The sequence below is a fragment of the Ptychodera flava genome, chromosome 6 (assembly GCF_041260155.1).
Source record: "Ptychodera flava strain L36383 chromosome 6, AS_Pfla_20210202, whole genome shotgun sequence".
Lineage (NCBI taxonomy): Eukaryota > Metazoa > Hemichordata > Enteropneusta > Ptychoderidae > Ptychodera > Ptychodera flava.
The window spans coordinates 11,697,676-11,724,264 of NC_091933.1; the positions used below are offsets into that span (position 1 = coordinate 11,697,676).

The 26,589-nt window shown below is 38.1% G+C and overlaps 1 protein-coding gene across 1 annotated transcript in view; it reads left to right on the plus strand.

Moving 5' to 3' along the window:
- Window positions 1-26,589, plus strand: part of LOC139134836 (constitutive coactivator of PPAR-gamma-like protein 1 homolog) — a 44,595-nt gene that overhangs the window by 2,333 nt on the left and 15,673 nt on the right. Inside the window, 6 exon segments of the mRNA XM_070701895.1 lie at window positions 3,860-4,144; window positions 14,070-14,152; window positions 22,307-22,526; window positions 23,139-23,248; window positions 23,956-24,278; window positions 24,576-24,754. Of these exon segments, the coding sequence (XP_070557996.1) occupies window positions 3,860-4,144; window positions 14,070-14,152; window positions 22,307-22,526; window positions 23,139-23,248; window positions 23,956-24,278; window positions 24,576-24,754 (1,200 nt within the window).

Here is a 26,589-nt window from a genome sequence, read left to right on the forward strand (position 1 = left end):
TGTATATTTGAAATTTGCTGTACTTCTCTTCCAAAATTCTGCCCATCTTGGCTTAACGATCAAGTCCTTCCATTCTACACAATCTCAAACTGCTCCTGGTTTTTCTGCAGTAGACAGTATTTACTTGTACCTCTCACTTTGGTATCCACTTTTTGTAAAGAAACAACTGTGACCAACTTTACTCCTCCCCCCATGAAAAGAACTATGGCTCTCTAAACTCTCACCAAGTTTTCTCTTTGTCAAGAAAAGGACAGGTCTAAGTATCTTTGGTTCAGTCTCCTCTCATGAGCAGCAGCTGGGATGATGTCAACAAAATGTGTCCAGTTTGTATCCATGGGATGAGAGTGTGGGCTCCATCCTCTCCTACCATCCATGCAAACGAACAAAGTTGGATGTATTGTCTGACTGTGGTCATCTCCAGGACTAGACAAACACCTTAGATAGCAACTCTGACCCTCTTGACTATCCCAGCCAATAAACCTACGTCTTGAGCACACCATAAACATTCTGTCCCACTTACCATTTATTTTGAAACTTTGAATAGTCCAGCATTGGTAGCGCTATTGTTGGTCCAGTGATTGCTTACAAGAGGTGGACCAGAGAAATATTTTCCTTCGTCCAACAAACCGACCATTGTCTTGACCAACATCTTTGCCCCAGTTTTCCTCCCAGTGAAGAGACTGATGTCCGCAGTTGAATTTTGCCCACATTTCTCTCCCAATAAATAGACGCAACTTGACTCAAGTAGCATTTTGTGTGAGCTTCCCCCATGAATTGACCGATATCTTTAGTAGTACTCATTCTTGCCCCAGTTTCTTACTGAATGAATTGACCAATATCTCGCATCTTTGCTCCAATTTGCTCTGCTATTGTGTGATATCTGACCTACATTTCACTTCCCTCTCTGTGCAAATAGATAGATAATTAACAGGCTCTATCTAATTAGATGTGAGTAGGTATTTGTGCTTGTTTTTAGACGTTTTAAGTAGACAATTAACATAAGGGCCTTTCCAGTGTGATTATATGGCTTTACTGTGTAGTCAAGTTTCTTTGGCCAGCGCACATTTGTGTATTCATTTTGATGAAGATTTCTGTGACTATTTAAGCAAATAAAGGAGATTGATTTGATTTGCAAATAGGAGGTACTCTGTGAGAAACTACATATACCAACTCTCTTCAATGCCGATCCACCTATCTTCAATGCTGGTGTGTTTGCACTCTGTCTGACACAAGACCCATCACACCTTTCACGGTGTGCCATTATTACTCCGACAACTTGCAAGTGCCTGATGTTGTATGTTTGCAAGGCTGCATTGTAGTAATACATACATGTATGTACACAGGGTCATACAAGATTGCATGCACCATCACTATCCAGTCGTAATACAAAATTTAGGTAGGCAGTGATCCAAACTGCATTGAAATTCATAGACCTATTGACTGGTACATGCATGTATAATTACACTCGTAAGTGGACTGTTCACTTTGAGGTGGAACATGTCTTCAAGAAATTTATTTTCAAAATAACATGTTGGCCTTCCTTGTGTCTTGTTGTGTTGGTAATGATCAAATGTGCACGTACATGTAAGTGCAATAGAGCTGCTCAATCACAGAAAACGACATTGTTGAAAAGCCTAGTGCTACTATTGATATTGGTGTATATTTTTCAACTTGTTAGTTAAGCTAAGATGATGTGTTTTTATGCTGAAAATAATGAAATTCCAAATATGAGACCTGTCTGTGCTTGGCCAACAGGGTTATAACTCGGACCATAGACCCATTTACATACTGGTATTGTGAAGAAATCAGAAGAGAATGTTTGTTTGTGTTTTTCTGCAGTATGCATGCATTGTGGTAGATATTTTGCAAATATGAAAGAGGCAGCAAGTTCACTGTCTGCATGATTGGTAGCAGACTTTACAAAAAAAAACAATATGCTTGGTGTCATTTATTAGCAATTATTGTAGATTGGAGTCTACCCATCCTTGTAAACTTCAATACAGGTAAATAGAAATCAATGATGGAGATCAGGGGTTTTATTTTGCAGTTTCGGTGAGAGATAAACCTGCTTCAAATCCTGTCTGATTGTTCAAAGATAATCAACTGTTGAAAGGATCTAACCATGTGAAGAGACCGTGTCGATGAGCAAATAGCTCGGACAGATTGTCTGTATCACTTTTATTGTAAATTTCCAGAAGTTAGAAATTGATATGACCAAGTGCCATAAGCAGGAACTTTTGATATGATTTCTAAAATACAGCTTCTTGGGCTATTGTGTTAAAATGTTCGACTTGCAAATATAGCCCATGTGTGTGTTAAGTCTAGTATTATTGTCAACAAAGGAATTTTAGTACTGGCTAGAATTTATTTGTCTACAATAACACAACATTCACAATGTAAACAGTGCAGTTGACCGTAATACTTGTTACTTGTACAGTGAAACGTGTCTAAACCGCAACCCTGTCTGAAATGGAAACCTGTCTAAAACGAACCCTTTTCCCAAAATGAACCCAGTCCCATTCTAATAGAACTTTATGTTAAAAGGACCTCTATAAACCAAATACCTCTCCAAACCAAACAATTTGCTCAGTCCCTGAACTTTTCAGTTTAGGCGGGTTTTGCTGTTGTGAGAACAATATTACTTCAGGGAGACCTGTGTTTTTCTGTACAGAGCAAAATGAATGAAAATGACTTCAAAATTTACAGTTGTTTGATTTGATTTTTCTTTTTTCATTTCTGATAAAAAATGTAACGTGAGAAGGTTTTTCCAGTTTTTGTGTCATTCTAGTGTGTACCCCTATCAGCCTCTGGTGGATCCGAGTTCTCCAGAAAGAGTTTGAGAAGATTTGTAACACTTTTGTGGCAGGACAGCCCATTCATATGTTAATAACCCATAATACCAGTGTGAAGTGTGAAACAATAGAGTATGCAAATTGATAGTGATATACTAATAAACAGTTAGCATTCTGCAAGTTTCACCTTTGGAAGAACCATAGACAGTAGCCCCCCTCTACTGTCTATGGAAGAACTCGAATATTCCCCTACTACATATGAGCTCTGTTGATGATACATTTGTGTAACGTTTCTTTTCTAGACTTTCAGATTTCGTTCACTGTAATAATAGTTATTTTACGTTGTGAGATCTTTCAGAGAATGAACTGGTAGGGTTGGTTTGAAAGGGAATGCCCCGCACAAACTCAGAATGTATATTTCCAGGTACACTGTACATTCAGTGTTTTCTGAGAATTTTCTGTGTTAAAGTTCAGCTACTTTATTGCATATTATCAGTCACTACTTGACAATACAAGTAAATTATTGTGTAAACCTGTCCTAATATGTACAATGAATTAATAGAGTTTGTTAAAGTCAGTCATAATTTTTGGCGAGTCACTGTTTATCTCTTTTTGCTCCATGACCATTGAAAATCAGAACTAGTTGAGAATCTGAAAGAATGAAACCTGGTCATCAGAGTTCCTAACTCTAATCCTAACCCTTACCTTCCCATTTGAAGTTAACATTTGGCTGCTACTTTCTTTCTCCAGGTTATCAGATTTAAATTAATGTTGGCCAAACTATTATTCCATAATTTTATCAATAGATTGTGGATGCACTTGTGTTTAAAATGTAATGTGAAACCGGGGCCAATGGTTTATTGTAATTTTATGAAATGTTTGCAGTTATGTAAAGGAGGATACGAGACAACGTCCAGTTTTTTACACTGGCTTATTTTCATGTAATGAATAAAAAACTCACTTTTTATTTGCAAACACAGTCTCTGAAAGAGAGAAAGAAGGTCTTGTCTCAATAACGCAGTACTTTTTTACTGAACTGTGTGCATCTCCATATCTGACTTTGACAGACACCTGTGTGCGCCTTGCCCTTCTTCAATGTGGTATCACCGTGGCTTCAAGCTACAAGGACCATCTCCAGGAAGTTATAGGATACTGCCGTGACTACGGTTGCCATGGAGTGCTGGCCCAGTCTTCAGAGTACTGCATCTTTGATCCTCCCAAGCTCTTCTCATCCCATCAACTGAAATTGACCAGAAGCGGAAACCTACTGACTGTCCAGTACCTGATTGATGAACTTGCCAAAGAGCTTGACCTCAATCCCAACAGATTTGTCATATTCGCAGCATTGGTTGGTAAGTGATAGTTTGATTTCTAAACTATGCGCTCTTGCTACCTGAACTAAGTTAATATTTGATTTGCCCTCTGTCAGTGAATGGTCTGTTCATCTGCAACAGAGAGATCGACTCATGGATGTGAAGATTACCAAGTATTGTTGACAAGGTGCTCACCTGTTGAGAAGATGCCAGGGATGAAGGAATGGTGCCAGGGCTACAAGAAGATGTAGGGATGTGGAGCTGATGAGAGTTGGTAAAGACAATGAAAAATTGGAAAACTGAAGGAAAACGTAGATAACACTGGTATGCAGATGTTGAGATGATAGAGACATAAGATGATGATATATGGAGATGCAGGGGTGAAGAGATACTGGAGGAATAGAATGTTGCAAAGGTTTTGAATAGTTTTGAGGGATTTAAAGAAAATGTAGTTACAAAGAGATGATGTCTTGGATGTTCAGGTGATGGAGGGAGATTGGAGATGGTGCTCTGATGAAAGGAATAATGGAGGAATGTTTAGATGATGACAAGACATGATGTAGAGGTGGAGTGATGACCGGGATGTAAGGTTATAGATGTAGGCAGATCAAGATGGTGAGGGAAGTGTGAAACAATGACGGGATGTAAAGATTGAAAGAAAGTGCAGAATGATATATGGGTCAGAGGTGACATGGCCTGAGGCTTTTGTTTCACAAGATACATTATAGTTTTGTGTCTTAAGTACCCTGCTTAGCTCAGTGCATCTGTATCTTCTATTGAGTAGAGGTTATGGTGTACATTCAACATGTGACTTTCAATTCTACAACAGTGGCACACAAAAGAATAGAAGTCTTTCTATGATGTTTAGTCAGAAAGTCAGGAAAATAACGTAAGAACAGTCTTGTACTGTCAACACTTTCATGAAACTAGGCACGCTTGCATTGGTCACTTGCTCAGTTCAGGGGATATCAATTTCATCCGTCATTGTTCAATTTCGTGGTGTTGATCGATGCATTCAGATAGTCATCACAGTTGACATCAGTTTGATACATGAACGACAGTGACCTGGGGTGAAATAGTCAGCAAGGTCAAAGTCCCAAATCTGTTTGTATTGATGAGGTCACGGATGTGTCACCATGGCGTTTTGTGACGCCAGTGCCATTTTGCAAAAAGGAAATATTCGTACTGCATACTAGTCACATTGAACAAAATTAACGAATGTAGACACACTGTCGTGATCAGAGAATATAAATTTTGAACAGACATGCAGGTGTGGCTTTTAAACATAGTTGTCTCATTTTAATATTTCTCATAAAAGTTTCATTTTATATGTTGATTCCAAAGTTGACTTTTACTGTAGAGGACATTCACCATATTTAAATTCATGTAAAGGAAAATGCGATCTTAAAAATATACCTGACCAGTCACCTGATTTCAACCTTGTCCCAGTCACTTTCCAGAGTTCATTCAACCATGTCGCAAACTATTTTGATTGCAACAAAAATATGCAAAACACTTGATATATATATATATACAGTTTTATTCAGAGGTTTCACTGAAGATGCGGCAACTTTGCCAGTTAATCAAAGTTGACTTTCAAGTTCGCTTACCAATGTTTGAAGGAGAAAAGTCAGTATTTTGTCATTAAGTGCCCTCCAGACATGACCAGGAAACAGTCGTGTAAAAGCAGAGTGAGAGACTGGGTCAGTGAAAAAAAATAGAGTACAGCATGGATGTACATGACTGAACCGACAAATACGTTGATTGATGACCTGTGTAAGTGTATTAGTCAGCAGTGGCTGTATGCACCATATCAAATAGCAACAATAATGTGTAGCTTACAATGTGACTTTTCTTGCAAGTGACTATGATAAGACTGCATCTCATCACAGGCAGATTGTTGTAGTAATTGAAGGATTCAGCTGTGTGAAATGGATGTCATTTTAGAAGGGGATGACTTATTCTTGTTCTGGTTTAAATACTGTGCATATGTGTGTGGTTACACTCATGTGAGGGGTTCCACCAACACATTTGAGATCCAAGCAGTGCTTATCACATTTCCTGAAGGGCATACAAGTATATAAGAAAACACTGCTTCTAACGTGGCACACACATGCGATGAAAATAGACTTATGCAGACTTTAATGGAAAGTAATGGTAACGAGTGAATGAAATTTGATGAATTGGGCAAGATTGGTTTAATAGTGGAAAAGTGGATTGACAATAGCCAGTTCTGTAGTCTTCTCATAGAGTAGGAAGATGAAGAATTTAGGAAACTTAAATTAAACTCTTACGTAGACATTTGCGCGGCACGGAATAATTAGGAATAGAAAATTGAAGTCTGCCAAGACATTAGGACTAGCTACAAGCTTTACTAGAAATTGGGTGTTGCAAGCTGACAGGTCAGCCATAGATGATATAACTATGAATTATGCAATGTCCAACTTCCAGATACAGTGGAGTATGATAAATGAGTCAGTAGTAACAATGTGGCCACTCAGGAGAGCGACAGACTTGAGGGGAAAAAAATGTAAAGTACAAGAGGTACACATCTGTACAGCTAGTCAAAATGAGTGATTCAAATGGTGACCTGCGTGTACCCTACAACATGAATGATGCAGTCACACCTGTACATCTCATCAAAGCTGACATCTACTAGGGGTAATTTGTCCCCGTGCATAATCAGACTTTGCACGCATCTAGTTTTGTATTCTGCACAGGTAGGAGAAAAAGATGATATTGTAAGTCGAGTGAAATTAAAAGTTTTGTGGAGAAAATTCTTCAATTATTGAACGGTTCCTTATGCACATTCTGAAGAGTGTCTAGGCATAGCATGCAATGACTATTGGCTGCTGGTTTAATGCCTGGGTTGAAACAATAACATTTAAACACAGGAATGATCAATTGATACACATTTTAATCAGTTTTCAATAATTAAAGTGACCCCAATACTTGATGCTGGAAGGACAACATCGAAAAAATATAAATGAATGACAATGAAATCTGATGTGCTTCGAAAGTGTTTCTTGAATAGTGCATGTAGAGTCTTCCAGTATATGTTCATTGACCCCTGCATGCCTTTGTACGATGTCGGGTATCCGGTATGTCTGCCTCTCCATGAATGAAATTTTTGCACAGTTTCAACCTTTTTTGTAACAGTTTGTCGGGAAAGGAAAAGACTTTTTTGTGCAGCTTTCAGATGCATTGTGAGCTTCATAGAGTAAGAAATTTTTTTTGAAAACGTGGTAGTAAGATGGTGTGAACTTGTAGCGGGTCAAAGGTCACTAGAGTGCACATTAAGTACAGAAGGGTCTCCTCACAGTGCAATACATTCACTCGGTACTGCTAGTAAGCAAGCATATGTACACCACATGCAAGCGGAAATGCATGCACTCAATAACTGCAGTGCAGGCATCCATGCACTCACAGAGTACACGTGCTGTGATCATGCATTATATACACATATTTAACACACAAGTCAAACATGTACACCTTGTATACACATATCCCCATTTATCTTATGAAAGTTCACCTCTCTTGCTAGGTGTGTAGGTGTATATGCAGCTCTCATATGCATTCGTGCAAGACGGGCTTTTGGCTTGTTTGCAAGATTTGTCTGCGCAACTTTAGTGGTACTTTTGCACTAGGCACACACAACACTTGTAAGAGAATGCACACGCAATGATGCATAGAATGTGTGAAAGTGTATACATGTTAGTAATGGACCATTTTTCCCAGAAATAATTCTTAGGGAACTCTGCCAGGAAATGCTATACAGTTGTATGTCATGCTTTTGATTTTGAACTTTTGATTAATGATAAGTGAGTTTGATCTCAACCTTCCTGTCATTTAATAAAAAGTTTGGAAAATGATAAGATGAAACTGAGCACAACTCCAATTTATTTGGTTCTGAAGAGCTTTTCGTGTACATACTTTTGATTAAACCGTAAATTGCAATTTTATGTTGATACAGAAGTTATGTTAGGTGTGTTAAAAATCAAAAGATTTCCATGTTGAACCCAGGAATACTTCAAAATTACATCAAGTAGCAAAATGTAGCACATACATTTACATGGGTGAAAGGGATTATTTAAAGCTTTAAAGAGAAGAGAATGGATTTTAAGAAGGTGCTTTTGGTTTTCCGTTTGAAAACATGGGGGGGGGTCATTGTCTGAGCGGAACATCTGTCAAACCTATTGAGAAGGATTTTGTTTACTACGGAAGTTAACTGTTTGAACAATGATAATGTCTCCCATCCAGGAGGTTCAAACGGTGACCTTGAACTGCTTTTTCCTCTTTGATACTTTTCAAGTGCCTTTTGAAATTATTCTGATTCAAAACAAAATGGTAGAAAATCAACAGAAGCAAGGAGGTATTCACAAGAAGATGGCTAGCAAGCCAAACAAACAACAATGCTGCAAAATGCTTGCCTGTAATCGGCTGTGATACCAGCTGTTTAGCATTGATGTTTATTGTTTGTGTTACGGTATTATTTAAAATCACAATGTGTCTCTCAAAGTGTGCAAAAATGTGTACAGTGTGCCTTTTTGAGCCAAACATGCATTCACTTGTATAGAACTCACTTAAAGAAATTCTTTGAAATTCTCAAATTGGGTGAGTGAGTTTGACAAATGTAGTAAAGTCACCTCTGGTGGAAACTATCCTGATTGATAAAAATACTGACATGAAATACAATGTATGTGCATGTTACATGTTGTGAATGTACATTTTGCAACTTTTAGTACAAACAGACCACAGCAAGACTTTGCAGAAATTTCTTTGAAAGAATCTACAGTAGTGATTGTGGATGGCAATAATGTTGGTCTTAGCAGTCCAGAGGGTCCGTGGTCAAGAAATTTCTGCTCAACACATTATACAGTTGATCTTTTTAACCCCTAACACCACCAAATGTAGTGGTTCATCTCTGTTGTTTTCAGCAGGATTAATTGCCACATTTATGGGGGAGTGTGGCATTGGGTTGGTTAACCCTTTTCCTGCCAGACAGTAATAACTGTATCACTTCCCCATCAGCCAAGTCAGTAAAAAGTGGTATTGAGCTAAAACATGACATATTTTCACCCACTTGGCTTGGTATGTTATAGCATCTTTTGTCCAAAAAAAATCAACTTTAGGCCAGAGAAAAAAAAAATCTTGTTCATCGGATTTTTTGGACCAAGTCCCAGGAGCGGCGAGCGAAAATTTTTTTTTTTTTTTTAGGCCGAAGGTAAACTCGGTTCTCTGGCATTTTTGCACAGATGCAGACAAGGCAAGATAATTGTTTCCCTTTTTACCAGAAATATCTCAGACAAGAAACACTGATACTGGTAACTGAATTCAATACTATATTTCCCAACAATAACATAGGCCATTACATTCACAGTTAGTGTTTGCACAACATATTCTGAGCATTTCAACATTCTCTCAGAATAAAACTGAAATGTACAGCAAATCACTGAAATTCAACAATTCAGTATTGTCCTTTAACCCTTTTCCTGCCAAGTCGGTGAAAATCTGCTTGAAATTCGGTGTAGCCAGAATCTAAGCACTGGTGACCGTTATTCTCCCAACCCGGTGGAAATCGGGCCCTTTTTGGGTACCCCCTTTCCTGCCAAGTCGACGGCACTACGTTTTGCTATCCCCTGTGCGTTTAGGGGTCATCCGAGGAGAGGTTTTCTGACAAGGAACGCCTTTTCCCCTCGAAATGGGTTCGCAGGGAGTCAATAGACAGGGAAAGGTGCAGAAACCTGTCCGCCAGTCCCCCACACCCGAGGGGGGCTGGGTTTTTTTTTACCGCTTTTTAGCGGACTTGGCAGGATAGCATGGTGACGTTTTCTGGCGGAGTTGGACGTACATGTACTTGGCTGCCTGGCACTATAGAGATTGCTGCCGAACTTGACCAACTCGGCAATGCTAATCTAGAAGGCTACCTCTTGCAAACGACTTGGCAGATATGCCGATGGTGCGAGACGAAAGTCACTTATTCAGTTGTGCGTGACTGAAAATGAGAACGTATTTTTGACGGGACGGCTCGACTTGTTCCTCCGATGGAACGGATATGAACGACTCGGAAATACCATTACAAACTGGTGTCCGACGTACTAAGCTGGGCTTCAGCTCTGCAAGTTCAAGCCAGGCAACGTCCTTCACCGCCTTGGCCGTGCCATTCAATGGACGTAGCTTTGGATTTTTTATTATTCCATCGTCGAAGTATTGGCTCTGGTTTGCAGGCAAACGTATCCTCTTGCCGACGCATTAGTAACTACGTACGCTGTTTGCGTACAGAGAATTCAAAAGGTGACATGAGGTCAATATGCTACGGGGATACCGCCTGCAGTTAGCAGGGACTGCTTTTGTTATGCAAACCAGCTAGCAGTACAATATGGCTGCCAGGCATGTGGACACGTCGATGGCTAGAACAATGGAAGCATATTGCGTTGCACCCGTGCATCGCAAAAGTGAACTGAAGACTTGGGTGTAGTGACTGGTTATCACTGGTTAGCTGCAGCCCAAGCCATGTCGGTACAAACCCGTACCTGACTGAGGACCACTCGATTAGTACATTAAGTCAGTAATGAACGGTAACACTCGTAAGCCAACTCCCAACTGAGCTGGCTAAACTACGTTGAGCTGTGCTTCAATGGCTCAGCCATGTCGTTAATACAACGGCAAAAACGTAGTTTTTGTGCTACACTGCCAAGTCGTTTAACCTTTCACCACCATGGTTTGTCCCAAATCCATTGTTTTCTATGGTAAAGTTGGACCTGTATACAGGGAACTGGGGGTGAAAGGGTTAAGGTACGTATTCAATTGACCCTACCTGGGGAAACAGGACAGGTTTGACGGTGCTTCTGCACCCCTAGCACGACCCTCAGGGTCTCTGACTAACAGACAAGTGAGGTGATGTTTGTGCCTAGCGGACGTGCGTAATACTGAAGGAGTTTATTTCCAAAAAATAAACATGAAACGGCAATAAAATGACGCACTCCCAGGGGCAAACAAAGCCGGTGACCTCAATTTTTTTCTGCAGCAACCCTTGAGCTCCTTCCCCTGTCTACGGGCATGTAGAAATTATCGAAGTCTAACACGTATAAGTACAGCTAAAACTACCCTGAAAATGGGCGATTTCTGCCAAAATGCCTGGCAGGATAACATGCAGGAGAGCCAATCTTTTGCAGGCACATATTATGGGGCGGTTTTCTACTGACTTGGGAGGATAACGGACAAGGGCGCTCGGCAGGAAAAGGGTTAATATTGTCCTCGTGGGACCTAGCATCTGAGTTTTTTCATTTTACTTTGGCCCCATGTTTTGGCCTCTTTACCACAGTCTATATATACACATTTTAAACACTGTACTGTGATCGGAGTGAAGTTATATAGTCATCATTCAGATCTTACTTTAACATCGACGCAACCATGTGTTTGTCATTGCCGTACATTTTTATACTTTCGATGCAATTTTCATTCAATCGGATGCACCGTCCATCTGCTGTCACGATCTTGTTGAACAAATCGCCGAACGTAATATCAGGACAAAACACTGAATAGCGTCTCTGGAACTAACTGTTGACAATCACGTCGAATGTTGGCGATCAAATTAATACTCATGATGTGACATGTACTAACCTTTACAAAACGAGCAAATTTCTGGCCAAATCGACCCACTTTGCGTCGTGACTCGCCAAATTCAGACGTAACAACAACGTGTTGGCGGTCAACTAAGTCCGAACACGAATGAAGTCTCATTCAAAATCCCGTGCCCACGAAAACCCGACACAGTGTAGGGTGCCACCATCGGCAGTACTAAAAATATTTGTAATGCGGAAGTAAGAATTAGCCGCGATCAAAAAAAAAAAAAAAAATTCCAAATATGCCAAAGTAGAAGCGGCGATTCCGATGAACAATTTATTTTTTCTTCCTGGCCTTACAGTATTTATGTTTTCAACAGCCTTCAAATGTACAGTATTACGTTAAAATACACGATATGGAATATGTTGTGTTTCATTAATTTTTACAATGACCTGACGGTGAAATGTGGACTTGGCAGGAAAAGGGTTAAAGGTTAGATTTCATTTTAATATGGAAAGCACAAGTTTGATTTCTGTGCAGTGATTTGTGTGTTGAATATTTGTTCTAACAGTACCTCCTTCAAACTTTTTTCTTCTCATATTCAACACTTGTAGATTGACAGAAATGTGTAACAGAAATAAATTGATGAAATACTGGTATAGGCCAAGTTAAAAATCGCACTGTGAAGCACATCTATAACTTTGCTATTACTTTGAAACAATTTGTCAGTTTTTTGTTAGGTTTCTGTGAAGATGAAAAACTGATGTTCCTCAAGTCTTGCCCCAAACTGACTTTGAAAGTTAATGCATGTATGTAACTATTGTATGAAGCCAGTATTCATTAAAATTGACTACTTCCCTCTCTGCAAACCCCATATGCAAACTGTACTGTGTAGTTTTTTTTACCCAAGATGAGAATTTCTCATGGTTCTAATCTAATGGTAACTTGCGTGCAACTTTAACCATTTGCTTACTTGACCTGTCACTTGTCACTTTACAAAGTCGGTAAAAAGTGGTGTTGAGCTAGGACCTACATGTATTTCCATCTACATGGCATGTCGTATGTACAAGAACATAACATACTTCTGCTAAGCTTGGCAGTTTCAGCCTGCTGAACATGGTGTGTGTCACTGAACTTGGCTCTCTGTTGTACATGTATTGAGACATAACTGCATTTCACAGACTTGGCAGCATAGTAGCCGCAAAGTGCCAGCTTCTCTGCGCCCTGAAAATCAATGCAATTTTCACCGACCTGATAGGAAGTGGGTCAACTGGGTCACTGTATAGTATTTGCATTTATTCATCGCCAGATGAGCAGTAATGTTCACGGTATTCTGAGTTACCACACTTGATAATGACATTTTCATGCCAAATTTACCAATATTGAAAATACTACCTGGTACAGACAATACTATTTAACTTGAGACTTTGAAACACCGCACGACTTGATAAGTTGATGACATGATTGTTTGAGTGGGGGTAGTCCAGTTTTTTATTGCCAGGGAATACTTGAGTATACTTTGGGAACCATGGTATCATCCTCTTGTCGTCCTCTATTGTTGCTCTTGTGTGCCAAGGAGAACACCGACAAAATGGCCATGGAACTGTAGCAACGTTACTGCCTTCAACAAAAAAAACCAAATTCAGCTGAATTGAAAGAATCTTTTTTTGTAATGGCTGACTATGCCTGATCCGTTGGGCAATGAAAGTACCAGTCTTCTTACTCCTCTATCTATCATTTTTTTACTCCAGTGCTGTAAACATTTCCTTGTCCATTTTAGTAGAGATAGCAGTACATCAGTTTTCCCAAAAGTACCCTACACATGTAGTGTCATATCTTTTGTTATTCCTGCTGGTGTGAGCAGTTACCAGCTTGCTAGTAATTCATTACCTTGGAACATACACAATGCATTTACTTTTCTCAAGACAGAGTATACATTGGCAGCCGCTTGTCCACTCACTAATTTTGGATGGTGATTTCCTCATAAAAAATGATCCCATCCATGAAGGAGGATGCTCTAGTGAACAACCCTCATCTGTAGTTGGCTATAAATGAGAAGAGAACTGGTGGACATTTGAAAAATTGACCAGTCTTGACACATTTCATGTTCCATCACTGTCATTTTGTTGGCACCAACCAACCCATCGATACAAACTTGTATTTCAAAATCATACAATTATGATTGTTGTTGTAAACAATATTTCTCATTATGATCGTCACAAACAAAATTTTGTAAGATATGACTGTCAGTCTTGACAATAAATGTCTACAGAACATATATGTTTAATGCAAGGACCAACTACACGTATACTCATCAGGAATTTTGTCTTGCATTTCCTGAAAAATGTACTGGCTACACACCTGAATGATGTCAGAATGACTTTCTGTTCCATTTCAGGAAATCACATTTTACCGGATGAAGACTTGGCGTTGTTTCACTGGTATTTGCTGGGACCAGGCCACCCATTGTCCAACCTAAAGGTAATGTCACGGCAATCGATTCAAAACTTTTTGAAGCGCTGAACACAGCATTACAAAATTCATAAAAATGACAAATACATGATCATTGATACAAGATATACATGTGCACCAAAGCAGCTTAAATGAAAGCTTTCTGCTGACGTTTTTTGTGAAAAAATGTAAACAAGAGATTACCTGTTACAATTTTGGAAATAAAGATTACCTTTGTATATATTGGAAAGTTTGCAATAACTTGTTAGGAAGAAACAAGGCGAATACATATAAATTTTTGTACCATTCTGGTAAGTTTTAGTCTGGTAAACATTTGCATACTAATTCTTTCTGTACAAATTTGATGTTTACATCACTGATACATCTTTCTCAATAAATCCATACCCGTCTGTGCTTTTGTATAATAAACCTCCATTCATCATAGGTATCCTTTTAGCACACTACAGACCTGCTCATGTATATTCCATGGCCCTCCTGTAAATAGTATGTCGCTAGAAGGAAAACTGGCACGTGCCGTAAATGTTGACCCATAAATGTTTACACAGGATTTCATAGAACTCTCAGTATAATCCACTATGTAAAAGGTTAACTTATTTATTTCATAGTAGCTGCTTGTATTTGACAGCCTGAATTGATCCATACTTTGATAGTACAATTCCACTGGTGAACCGCAATGAATACGTCTATTCTCCAAAGTTGTCAAACACGCCAGGTTGCTGTGGAGGTTTGAAAAGATGACCTTTCGTAAGAAAGCAAAGGGAGACGCCTTGTGCGCAAGACCTTCCATCAGTCTGTGAAATTGAAATTGAGAGAGAATGAATAGCTTTGCTGTTTGTGATTCTGTATCCTGTAATAAAACGATATGTCAAGCTGACCAAGCGGTTGCCTGGAGGAAAGTCTTCTTTCTCCACTCATCTGCTCTATTGTGTAGATGTGATTAGGGGCAACACTCATCAATTTGCTGTGTTTGTAAAAAAAATTAAAATTATCTGCTTTTGGCTTTGTGTTTCTCCAACCGAAATTGTTTACTCTCATTATGTGTCTTGCTAGTACGTTAATTGTATCTGTGTGTCAGTTAGAGAAGACAATTTTTGGAACAGGAGGGATACCGTGACCCAGTATTTCATTATACTGAGATTTTTCTTGGGTGTGAATACCGAGATTTTATCATCACACATCACTTTTCATCGTCATTTTTAACATGATTATTTGAAACTGAAAAAGATGCATCATTTTCTTGAGTTGCATGAAGCAATATCCGGTTTGTCTCAGATTTTATTACTTTTTGTTTTGTACTGTTTTGGTCATGATATCGGATAACTACAGTTGCAGATTGGCATTTTCTTTATGTGATGGGTACAGACAGAAAAGGTTTTAAAAGACCTGTTTGTTCTCATTCCATTGCGAGATATCTTCTTTGTTACAACAATATAAATTTAAACATGTTGCAAGGTGGTAGAGAATTTTTGTCGTTAAATGGTTGTATAGTATAAAAGGACTTTCATCAGTGAAATGTATTGTCTTCCATACTGGAAGCCAATGCAGAATACTTGTAAAATTATACAGATTTCCTTAGAACACATGACAATTAAAGAAAATATTCTGCATGTCTGCATACTTGTTTAGCTACTATAGACTATAGTCTGTAGAAGCTATTGGGATGGGTATCCGTCCGGCGTCAGTCTGTATGTATATGTATATGTATGTATGTATGTCCATTTGTGAGGCGTCCGTCCACTCAAATATCTTGAGAACTGCAGTACTTACTGATTTGATATTTGTTGTGTAAATATGATTTTGAGAAACATTTTTTTTGGATATTGTTGAAAATATGCAAATTAGCGCCAAAAAGGCGTTTTTGGTAAAAAATCTTCTTCTTCATAACCGCTGGTCAGACAGCTTTGTTATTTGGTATACAGGTCCCTAGTGATAATCCAACGTAGATTTGTCAAATTGTGATGAAATATGCAAATCTGTATTTTTAAGGAATTTTTAGCTCCCATAGCCATATGTATATATGGCAATGGAAGCTATTCTTATAGGCTAGGAAAATGTCTGTATGTATGTATGTCTGTATGTCTGTATGTCTGTATGTCTGTCCGTCAACATCAAAAACTCCAAAACCGCTGCACATTTCATCTTGATATTTGGTGTGTACATGGATGATGGGCTGTAGATGAGATTTTGTTCAAATGAAGTTGTCATTGCCAAAAATATGCAAATTAGGTGCCAAAAAAGGCGTTTTTGGTAAAAAATCTCCTTCTTCATAACCGCTGGTCAGACAGCTTTGATATTTGGTATACAGGTCCCTAGGGATAACCCAACTTGAATTTGTTCAAATTGTGATGAAATATGCAAATCTGTATTTTTAAGGAATTTTTTTGTCATTTTTGGTCAAAAATTTATTTCATCAAAACCGCTTGTCTGACAGCTTTGATATTTGGTATACAGGTCCCTAGGGATAGCCCAACTTGGATTTGTTCAAATTGTGATGAAATAAGCAAATCTGTATTTTTAAGGAATTTTTTTGTCATTTTTGGTCAAAAATTTATTTCATCAAAACCGCTCGTCTGACAGCTTTGATATTTGGTATACAGGTTCCTACAGATAAACTAAATATGATATACAGAATATATGATGAAATCTGCAATTTTGTATTTTTGGTGCGATTTTTGCCATTTTTGGTCAAAAAATGTGTTTCTCAAAAATTACTTGTCTGATGCCTTTGATATTTGGTATACAGGTTCCTGGGGTTCTCTTTTGTGATATAGTGAAATTTGATGAAATCTTCAATTTTTGTATTTTTGGGTCAGTTTTTGCCGTTTTTGGTCAAAATATTTGTTTCTCAAAAGTTACTCATGTGATAGCTTTGATATTTGGTATACATTTTATACATAATTATGATGAAATCATCAATTTTGTATTTTTGCAGCTAATTTTGCCATTTTAGGTCAGGCCATCCTGAAATGAGCTATCAAAGATCTCAACCTTCTTCATCAATACATATGTCACAAAACGTTGCTCTCTTCATAACACAGCAGAGCTCTGTCGACCATTGGGTCGTTTGTTAGCTCCCATAGCCATATGTATATATGTTTACAAGTTTACATTTTATTGCAAATCTCAATAGCCACTGAGCAGATTAGATGAAAAATTAGCATGTAAGTACTTTGGGCTGACCTGAAATGATTGTGCACATCTTGGGTCAGTATCTTGGACTTGCTATTTTTCATGAATTTTTTTGTAATTTTCTCCCATTTTTGGTCAAAAAATCTTCTTCTCTGAAACCACAAGTCTGATTGATTTGAAACTTGGTATGGAAGTGCATAGGAGTGACCTTTCTCAAATCTGGGCAAATCGTGGTGAAATTTGCATATTTGCATTTTTTGGCTATTTTTTTCATTTTTGATCAAAAATTTTTTTTAACTCTGAAACCACACGTCCGATTGAGTTGAAACTTAGTGTAGAGGTTTTTATGGGTGACGTCAGTAAGATTTGATCAAATTCTGGTGAAATTTGTATAATTTTATTTTATTGGGGGAATTGTTTCTATTTGTGATAAAAAAATCTTTTAGCTTGATTTTAGCTTGTTTTGATAACTATATGGGAGCGACCAGTGACATTGTCACTATTTTTTGTCATTTTTGGTCAAAACTTTATTTCATCAAAATCGCTCCTCTGACAGCTTTGATATTTGGTATATAGGTTCCTACAGATAAACTTAATATAATATATTGAATATATGATGAAATCTGCAATTTTGTATTTTTGGCGCAATTTTTGCCATTTTTGGTCAAAAAAATGTGTTTCTCAAAAATACTTGTCTGATGCCTTTGATATTTGGTATACAGGCTCCTAGGGGTTGTCTTAGTGTGGTATATTGAAATTTGATGAAATTGTCATTTTTTGTATTCTTGGGTCAATTTTTGCCATTTTTGGTCAAAATATTTGTGTCTCAAAAGTTACTCATCTGATAGCTTTGATATTTGATATACAGGTTCCTAGGCTTTATCTTAATGTAATATATTGAAATTATGATGAAATCATCAATTTTGTATTTTTGCAGCTAATTTTGCCATTTTTTGTCAGGCCATCCTGAAATGAGCTAGGAAAGATATCCACCTTCTTCATCAATACATTTGTTGCAAAAAGTTATTCTCTACATAACACAGCAGAGCTCTGTCAACTGTTGGGTCGCTTGTTTTTTCAAAACTGCTGGTCAGACAGCTTTAATATTTGGTGTACAGGTCCCTAGGATGACCTTAGTGAGATAATTTCATACAGTCAGGAAATACTTAATTTTGTATCCATGTCTGTAGTAGCTTCAGGGACTTTGGCCCTATGTTTTTTTAGTGGAGAAACAGTGTGTACAGGATGAAACAGCAGTGTACTCCATGTTCTGTACGACTGAGACAAAGAAGTCAGACAAAATTTCTGGATGTTTGTAACAAAAAGAAAATATACCGGAGCTGCCATTTCTGGCATGTTAAAGTTCCCTTGCATTGTATCTGAACAGCCCTTGCATTGAGAGTAAAGAACTTTTTATTAACCTTGTTTCTCCCAAGGGGTATCAGCGCACTCCTTGCAGCGTGAATTTACTGTTTAAAGTGAACCAATAGAAAGTAAACTTATTACCCCCCATGCGTTTTGCCTCATGGAGGTACCGTTATCTTTCGATATGCCAGGGCTCTATCCAATTGCGTGTCGGGATTGGTATTTGTTGCTGACATACCAAAATGAGATGCATCACAATTCTGTTGTTTCAAATTATGGATTTTTGAGAATTTAGGTGTTCTAGATTTAGACAGGAGCTTGACAATGTTGACTCAAGGCAGATGGGCATGTGTAGTGCATATAGCACCTCAACTTATGATGATCTGCATGGTTCACATGTAGCAGATTTATAAATACAAAGTCCCAATTCTGTACACCAACCAAGTTTGCACTTGTAAAAGACCAAATGATCGAGTTTTCTGGTTAACTTTTACATCAGAATGTCTTGTTAACTTAGAAAAGGTTCATACATGTCAAGGAAGGAAACATATAAGAATGTTACTATCTGGTTACAGCTCTACAGAGACATATGCATTTTGACAAGAAAGACACTCTCATCTCTCCTGTGAAAAGCACAGTTTAGAAGTATGCAGGCAAAATACACCACAGGAACCAACTCTCAGATCCAAGAACTTCAAATTTCATTTCTAGTACATTGGCATGTGGACTGATTTGCAAGCTTGTTGTGAAAGCAGAGTTTGGCATGGTCTTGTCTTTTTATAATAATGGAAATTCAGGTTTCCCATACTGTTAACAGAGAAAATGGCAGCCATTTTGAATTTTAAGTATTGGTGAATTTGTGGTTGTTTTTCTGCTATAGGGAAGTTTTGTTTATGATTTGAAAGATGGTATTTAAAGTTCCCTCAGGCAAAGGATGGGCAAAAGATTGTGCTTAATTAGCCTGTACTTTACATAGTTTGTCAGCTGTATCATCAGCTAGGTAGGAAAAACCTCCAAATTGGCCATTTCTGCAAAATGATCCATTTTGTCGATTGACTGCTCTCTGAATTCATGATTTGTTTCCCTTTCAACTTGAGTTTCAATACAATAAGATGTAGTTGTGCAATTGATGGGCTGTGTGTAGTGTTTCTGACTGCCTTGCCTCTTTTGATATTGGCAAGGGGTGCATGAGATCTCAAAGATAAGAGCATAAAAGCCATGCAGGTGCAGGGTCTGAGTACGCTCGCATCCCAGAGATCTTGCCCATGGACACTTCCTAGCAACATGTACTACGAATTAGCTGTGTGAGACATATTGTGTGGAAGTCAGTAAAGCTTACAAGAACTTTTTGTAAGAGTGGGCATGTAAACTGGACCGAAAAAATTGAAGGAAAAAAGTGAAGGATCGACAAAACATGAAAAAAAGCTGAAAAGTAGACTAAATTGATTGTTGAAATGACAAAGGAGTGCAGTGTACAGCTGAATTGGTCAGGACCTGAAATGGTTGAGCCATCTGTTATAGAATTCATTTAGTCCCCATTTTGTGTGCCATCTCCTGCATACTAAGTAATTAATACAATACTCTTGCTAAATAATTGAAAGAGCTGGGGCTCTGTCTCACCATTTCAAGAGTGACTCCTTTGAAAAATGCTGTTTGCCGGGGAAATGCTGAAATGTATCTGGAATCAGATGTTCCTGTGTGCTCCTTGAGTTTTTCTTTCGCAAACGATCTGTGATATTTTCATCAATTTCACTGATCAGCAATTGATTCACCCGGCACCCAACCTTTGAAAGAAACATGTAAATGATTGCTTGCATCAAGGGTCTGAAACTTGTACACATTTGCTGGAATACAAGAGGAAGAAAGTTACAGAAAAATTGTAAAGCATTAATTGGAAACAATAGAAATTTGAGCGAGCTCATATGATAGACCTTAAATGGAATTGTTGTAGTGATTACATATTCAAACATGGCGACCAAAAAAAAGAGAAAAAAGAAATATACAGGCAGCGGCGTATTTAGGAAAGCTGCATTTTTGGTTCATCAATTTTATCAGTTTGTGGTTGTTTTTGTCAAAATAACTCGCTGGTGGTCTTCAGATTTAAGCCTGTATTTGAGTCGTGAATTTTTAGCAGTAGGGAGTGGCATGGCTTTTACACAAGAGGTTATTGCGACATGGCATTACATTTCATCGATCTTGAAGGATTGCACACCCAATGTTCTCACCAATGAAGGGTTTTTCAAATACAATCTTATATGACATTTTTTCCCGTTTAAAAACTTTTCTTGATTTCAGCAATAAGTAGCATTGTTCTTTTATAAAAGAAATGTCAGAGCTGAAGAATCCTGTGACAGCTCTGATATCCTACTCTTTTGATTTTACGGAGTGAAAATAAGCATTGACGGTTGTAAATGTACCGACTATCTGACTAAAATCTGAAAACTTGTTGTGCAAGGTAATCAAATGAACAAAATATAAGATTACCAAAACAATCAGTGTTTATTTCAAGTCAAACAGAACATGTGTTGTTGTAGGTCACTTCATACAGAAGTTCTCTGAGATTAATATAGTAAGCTTTCATTCAGCTTGCTTTGATATCACACACAGCCTTCTCTTTACTGTTGCTGGCTGTTACTAGTAAATGTCTGAACCATAGAATAGATTCCTGGAAAATCTACATGTTGACGTCATTGATTTCATTTTGAGGGAGGGGGTTTTCAGATGATCTGAAGGTGATAAAGGTGGTTCTGGGTTTTTGTCTTCTATTTTCCATTTAAATCATAGGTGTAGTACTTGCAGAGCCCCAACAACATGAAACATGGCAGTTTTACCATAAGAAATTCATGAAATTTAAAATATACTGTGAGAATAATATCCTTGAACAAAAAGCATTTGTACATTGATCCTTTGGTAACTTGAAAAAACGATATCACAATTTGCAAGTTAATAGTTCATCTGAGTAAAATATCTTGATTTCTTTTTGTTATTTTTCTGTGGCATTTTGAAAAAGCGTGTGGGTAGATTGAAATGAATCCACCACCTCATTGAACAGCTACAGAATTATTTTGAATAAATGCACATTCTAGTATCTGTAGGCCGTAGTAATGTTTTGGCATTCCCTTCAATGACATTATTGAACATGTGAATTTTAACTTGCCTGAAATGGTAACCCAGCATTTTTTTTGTTCAGGCCTTTAAAGCCAGTGAATGTAGTCGTCATGGTTCCAGAGTCGTTTCATTGGTGTTTCACTTTATATACTGTGAAGCACTGTATGGAGACTGCAAAAATAATATTGAAGTCTTGGTCATATATGTCCAGGCCTATACGAGATCACTGGTAAATGACTGTATAAAGGGAAAGTACAGTACACACGCCGCCATATTAACAATCACAGGGGAATGTTTAACACACTATTCAGACAACCTCCGTATTTAAGGTTGAAAATTGTCAAGTGCTACAGGGTGTCAGTTTTAGAATTTGAATACTTAAAAATCAAGCACAAAAACTGTAATACTTTGTGTTAAAGTCTTTACTCCATGGATTTACAGGAAAACATAACATTTTTGCACCCAGCACAATCACAATAATGGCCCTGTATCAGTATTTAGGCATCTAGTTGCTGTTGAATTTAGATATTAATGATTGTATTTTTATCATCTTACTTTCAGCAAGCACGGACCCATCAGTTGGTAATGCCGCCAACAGACACGGTGATACGAGCTGTAGCGGCGTATGTACGAAGTCTACCAAGCGTTGATGATCTGGATGCCATCGCACAGGATGTCTTCAAAAATTCACAAGCCAAAATGGATGACAAAATCACCCGTTTCAAACAGTGTGTGAATTATTTCTACGCGGGAACTCGCCAGGGCTGGCGACAAAAGCGAAGTGAGTACATGTGTAATTTTATCCCACAATGTTAGATATCAGTGTAGCACAGCAGTGTCTTTACGTATTGCCAAATTTACTGTAGGTATAGCACATCACATTTCTAGGTGAATATTTGAAATCAGCCACATTTTAAACCCTTTTTCCTGCCAGATAGTATCATTTTCCCATCTGTCAAGTCAGTAAAAAGGGGTGTTGAGCCAAAAGAGTATTTTCACTCACTTGGATTGGTCTGTTATAGCAGCTTTAGTCTGTAAAAATCATGTTTACAGCATTGCTGTTTTCACGGCCTTCAAATGTTCATTTTTATGTTAAGATGTATCATATAGGACATGTTATGTTTCACTAGTTTTAACCAACCTGACCTGATGGTGAAAAGTGATCAAGGAAAATTTGACTTTTAATCTTAGACTTGTGCAATATCAATATTCAGAACTTGTACAATCACTTAAAATGAAATCTTTAAAAACATTTAAAGGTATATAAGTTAAAAGTGTATGACCTGTGATCCACGGTGCATATAGGTTATGAAATTGAAGCAAAACCTGACAGTTTCTCCATAAACAAGTAAGAAATCTAAGTCTCCTGTTATACACATGTGCATCTTAACAGACATGAGACCGCCACCTCGTGTGATGGAACATCCTATGATGATTGCCCCACAGCAAATGATAGGAGAGTATTACGAAAGTCTAGGCTACACAGATCCAGCGTTTGGACAGGTCAGTAAATCTTGTTATTTGGATGTTCCTGTCAAATTCTGCATGGCTACTCAGAGGGGCAATAGCTGTAATGTTTTGTAGTGTTATCATTTCTATTGTTCTGGAAAATGAGCACATTTGCTTCGTTTCTAATTATCAGAAAATGCTCAACACCAATGAAAAACACAACAATTTTTAGCTCTCATTTGGTATACTAAAGAGACCTTATTGTATAAGGTGAATCATTTCATTTGCATCTCATTTATTGTATATTGCATTGATTTTAAATTACCAAAATTGCTTTGTGTTCAAGATATCATGTTGTTTTCATATTCAATTCAACACTGAAATATGCCATCATCGGCTTCATTCGGCATAGAGTCTGCCGATATGTTCAATTTAAGTTGGCTAAGTTTCTTACCTGGAGGAGAGAGGTGACTTGGGTAAAACATGCAGAATGAAGTGTTTTGTCAGACATTGAATTTTGTGACATCACCCCAAGCTACATTGCAGTTCTACATTGTTCTGGTAGGTGTGTTTCCTATTTATTGTGGTAGGTAATCATCAGGGAGGAATTGACCCTGTGTTCTGCAGATTTGCTGGTTATATTTCAGTTTTCTGCAAAGAGTTACATTTCATCAGAAACTTTATCATATAAATTAGTTTGTTATTGATTTGTCATCCATCTATGGGTTGGTGTGATGAAGATTCCGTCTTGTATCTCCCAGGGTTGGCATCCGCCGCCTAACGAACATGGCGGTAGCAATGCAGTGGGCCACGAGGAACACGGACACCCAGCTGTCGGAGCCGCGGCACCCCAGATTGTTGTGCAAGCACCGGAACAAACGCAGACCAACCTGGAAAGGGCATTTGAAAGCGAGGTGAAAAGTCACATTGAGGAAGATCTGGAGAAAGGTATGGCTGACATGACACTTGAAAACATAGAAGAAGATACCGTAAGTGAAGGAGACTCGGTGGATCAAGAAACACGGCTGCGTCAAAAACAACAAACACCAACCAACAGTACTGATACAGATAAACCAAAACAGGGGTAGGTATTGTGTTATATGATATGCATGAAGTTTGGTGCCGAAAGATGGTCTTTCTCACAACTTTTTGTGCTTTATTCCATATTGATGCATGTTGTAATCATTTGTTGTTTTCAGTTTTTAACCAATCCTGTAAAGCCTGTTATTTGACCATTATATTTCCAAATCCACCGTATTTTTCTGTGGCATTTCAGTCATTTATTTATGACAGAATTTTCTTCAGAGGATTATGACACCCTTCCGTTATCACATTGCGATCTATCAAGAGGGCTTCTTATTCATTTGACTTTGAATTACAGAAGTGATCATGTTAGCTCTGAGACCAGTAGCACCACCAGCAGCAGTAGCAATGGGACAGCCGGCAACGATAGAATCGGACGAAACACGGCATGGGCTGATCAGATGTCTCAGCAGCAACAACACACAGCCGCAACAACCACCACTACTACCGATGCAAACACCACCAGCAAGTCCTGTGGTAGGTAATTCAATCAAAGTCCCATGTTTTGTTACGTACCTTTCAAAAATCTGCCCGCTCAACACCAGTTTTGGTTGCAAAATATGTGTATGGAAGAATCTGTGTGGGAATCTTTGCTTGTTATACCTGTGAACACAAACCCTCAGGTGACTAGAGTATGTTACCATGCAGAAATTTACTCAGGAAATGGGATTCCATTGGTCTTATATTTTGCTTTGTACATCTACAGACCAAAAGGATGCTCAAAGTATGACCCTTGACCTCTTGCTATGAACCTTTTGCTGTCAGAGCAGAGTGTGTCATGCACAGTGGTGATGTTTTATCCTTTTTCAATTATTTTCTCCTTTCACTGACTTTGACCTATCAATTGATGAGTTATTCAAAAGGAAAGCCATCACTTGTAGGATGAAAAATATCTCACATACATACAACAAACTTCACCGTCTTTTTACTTTTCTCCATTTATCATGTTTTTTGTCACATGAAATATTTGCTTTCTTTGGTATAGACAATATTTTCTCTCCTTGAGTTAGCACTAATGGTATGGTTTCTACCATTCTCATTAAAAGCACACATTATGAATGGTTTATTGACATTTTATCCGGATAAATCAGTCACTGTCAGATAAGACTAATTCTCAGTTCACTCTCTGAATCAAAATGCAAATAAAACTCTGATCACTCTGTTCAATTTCGCATCTTTCAATGAATCCACTTCCAGGTATGAAAATTTTGACAGATCTGAATATTTATCAATCAGTGATATTACAATCCCAATTATTATTACCACAACATGAGAACTGTGTTCCTTTAATTGGCGCAAATAAACTTGGAACACCGAAGTCCCTATATACATAGGGAAACCGCTGGGAACATCCCTATATCGCCAAGTAATCAGCCAACAGCAGTATCGCAAGTGCATTGGATCATCTTACACTTTGTTTATCGAAAACACTGCGGGGTGCCCATGCTGTGTCTCATAGACAAAACGCCTTAGCAGAGGCCGTTCATTTTGCGTGAACGATGGTACAATAAAGAATTGACGTTTACATTGGTAAATTTCAATGACCAGGGAACCTACATCTGATTTAGTCATATTGGCCCGAAACCAACTCGCCCGTTGTTTGAGATTACACGTTCGTTCGTACCGCGTTCCTTGTGTTAAAATTCACATCCCCCCTGTCGATTTAGTCTGTAAATATTAATTATGGATGGTATAATCGAGACTGTCTATGATTTTATCAGTTGGAACAAAAATATTTCGATAGATTGACTAACACAACCAAAATTTTAAGCATTTTTCTTCAACTTTAAAATTAAGTCAATGCCTGGACATCGCCGTTTTCGTTGAAAATGCTCCATTTGGCATTAGTCGAATATGAACGCTCAGGTTTACCTTGGCCGTGTACTGCCTGAGAGATGGCTACTTCTTTAGCTATTTTTTTCAGTTTCGGTAAAGATATCGCCAACTATTCCTTTCAGTGCCAGTGCAAGTCTGTTTACGTTTGCAGGAAAATATATCGTTGGCTCGCCCAACAAATTGAATTCGGGCGAGTTGGTATCGGGAATCTGGGTGGTTTGAAAAGGTACCCGTTTTGAAGCAAAATGTAGGTTATCAACATCATTGATGATATGCCTTTTTTCTCACCGTGTTGTCTCATTTCTCTGTAATTTTTTGGTGATGGCGATTTGAAAATAGTAATTTCTTGTCCGCTGATCGTGGCGATTTGATGTAGCTCTCAGAATTCGAAGTACGAAACGTCGACGTCACTGGCTAGGCTGCGGGCCATGCCGCGGGAGATCAGAAAACACATTTTCAAACTTTGGGTCAAACCA